The sequence below is a fragment of the Coenobita brevimanus genome, chromosome 37 (genome assembly GCF_032717465.1).
Source record: "Coenobita brevimanus isolate Jiangsu-jjx chromosome 37, ASM3271746v2, whole genome shotgun sequence".
In the NCBI taxonomy this organism is placed as follows: domain Eukaryota; kingdom Metazoa; phylum Arthropoda; class Malacostraca; order Decapoda; family Coenobitidae; genus Coenobita; species Coenobita brevimanus.
In genome coordinates, this window is record NC_136990.1 from 10,448,903 (window position 1) to 10,450,422 (window position 1,520).

At 44.8% G+C, this 1,520-nt stretch overlaps 1 protein-coding gene across 1 annotated transcript in view; it reads left to right on the top strand.

The window, feature by feature from the left end:
- The window catches only part of LOC145396374 (uncharacterized), a 2,204-nt gene extending 1,949 nt beyond the window's left edge, over window positions 1-255 (top strand). The window contains exon 3 of the mRNA XM_080269767.1: window positions 1-255. This exon is cut by the window's left edge and continues 240 nt beyond it. Within this exon, the coding sequence (XP_080125893.1) occupies window positions 1-255 (255 nt within the window).
- The last annotated feature ends 1,265 nt before the right edge of the window (window positions 256-1,520 follow it).

Sequence of the window (1,520 nt, forward strand, 5' to 3'; positions counted from 1 at the left end):
CTAAGTGAGCTGTCTTTCCTCCAAATGTACGATGGGGATCTAGGCAAGCTGGAGCAGGAGTGGCTTAATCAGGGCACCTGTGAATGGGACCATAAATCTTCCGATGATATCAACGAGTTTTGGATGGAAGTAAACAGCCATGAAGATGCTGCAGGGGAACAAGATTTTAAAGAAGTGGGACAGCTTGCACTGTCAGTGTTGGCACTGCCAGTCAGCAATGCTGCAGTGGAGAGAGCGTTCTCTCAAATGAATTGAATTAAAAGTAAAATAAGAAACAAACTGCAGCAAAAATCAGTCGAAAACATTATGCACGTGAGAGCATTCATGGCTAGACATGGCATATGTTGCAATGATTTTGTACCTAATGAGTCTATGTTGAAGCTGTTTTGTCAAGATATGTATGCAGCTGGGAACAGCGAAAGTGTCGTAGACATTTAGTATACGAAGTACAGCATAGACATACAGGGTTATACACCTTCTGAATATAGACTAAGTTTGTAAATTACTTTGTACTGTACCATAAATCTATTTTCCCATAGATAAACATGTAAATAATTGCACGCATTTATTTCTAAGTTATAGTTTCCTATGCATGGAAAGTGAACAAATAAAGGTAAGCTGTAGTGATGAATTGCACTTCTATATGTCAGTCGCTCTCGTGTGGCCAGTTCAGTCGCTCTCGTGTGGCCAGTTCAGTCGCTCTCGTGTGGCCAGTCAGTCGCTCTCGTGTGGCCAGTCAGTCGCTCTCGTGTGGCCAGTCAGTCGCTCTCGTGTGGCCAGTCAGCTCAGACGTGCCTGAGACCTGTGGTAGTGTTGTGCTAGTGTGCTTTAGTGATCTGTGATAGTGGTTGTGTTAGTGTGTTGTAGTGATCAGCGATGGTGCTGTGCTAGTGATCCGTGAGAGTGTGTGTTGTGGTGACCCGTAGTGACCCGTGATAGTGTGTGCTACCTTGTGTGAACTAGTGCGTAATGGCTTCCTCGGCAGAGAGCTGTGTCCCCACTGCAGGTACTGAAAAGGACTACCTTGAATTAAAGGAGGAACTTCTCGAACTGAAGCGGGAGGTACAAATTCTCAGGCAGGAGAAGGCACAGATGAGGGAATTGTTGGAGGAGATGTTGGAGGAGAAAGAGAAAAAGGCTGAAGGTTGGACACTAGTTAACAAGGGTGCAACGAAGTTCACCCTTAAAAAGCAAACGGAAATTAAGACAACTAATACATTCGACGCACTACGGGACGAATGTGAAGGGAAGGCAGAGAGGAAGTAGAGGAGAAGGACGGTGAGAGAACTTCCAGTACAGGTAAGTATAAACAGAACAAGAAAGGTAAGAAAAATGTTGTTGTTGTTGGAGACTCCCAGGTGAGATATCTGAACAGGGCCATGTATACTCCACTCGCTAAACATGTGTGTCTTCCAGGGGCCAGGGTGGCTAATGTGGTAGAAAAAATTTCAAATATCGTAAAGGAAAGTGGTGACAAACCCACTGTGTGCCTCAGTGTAGGAGGCAATGATATTAGTAGC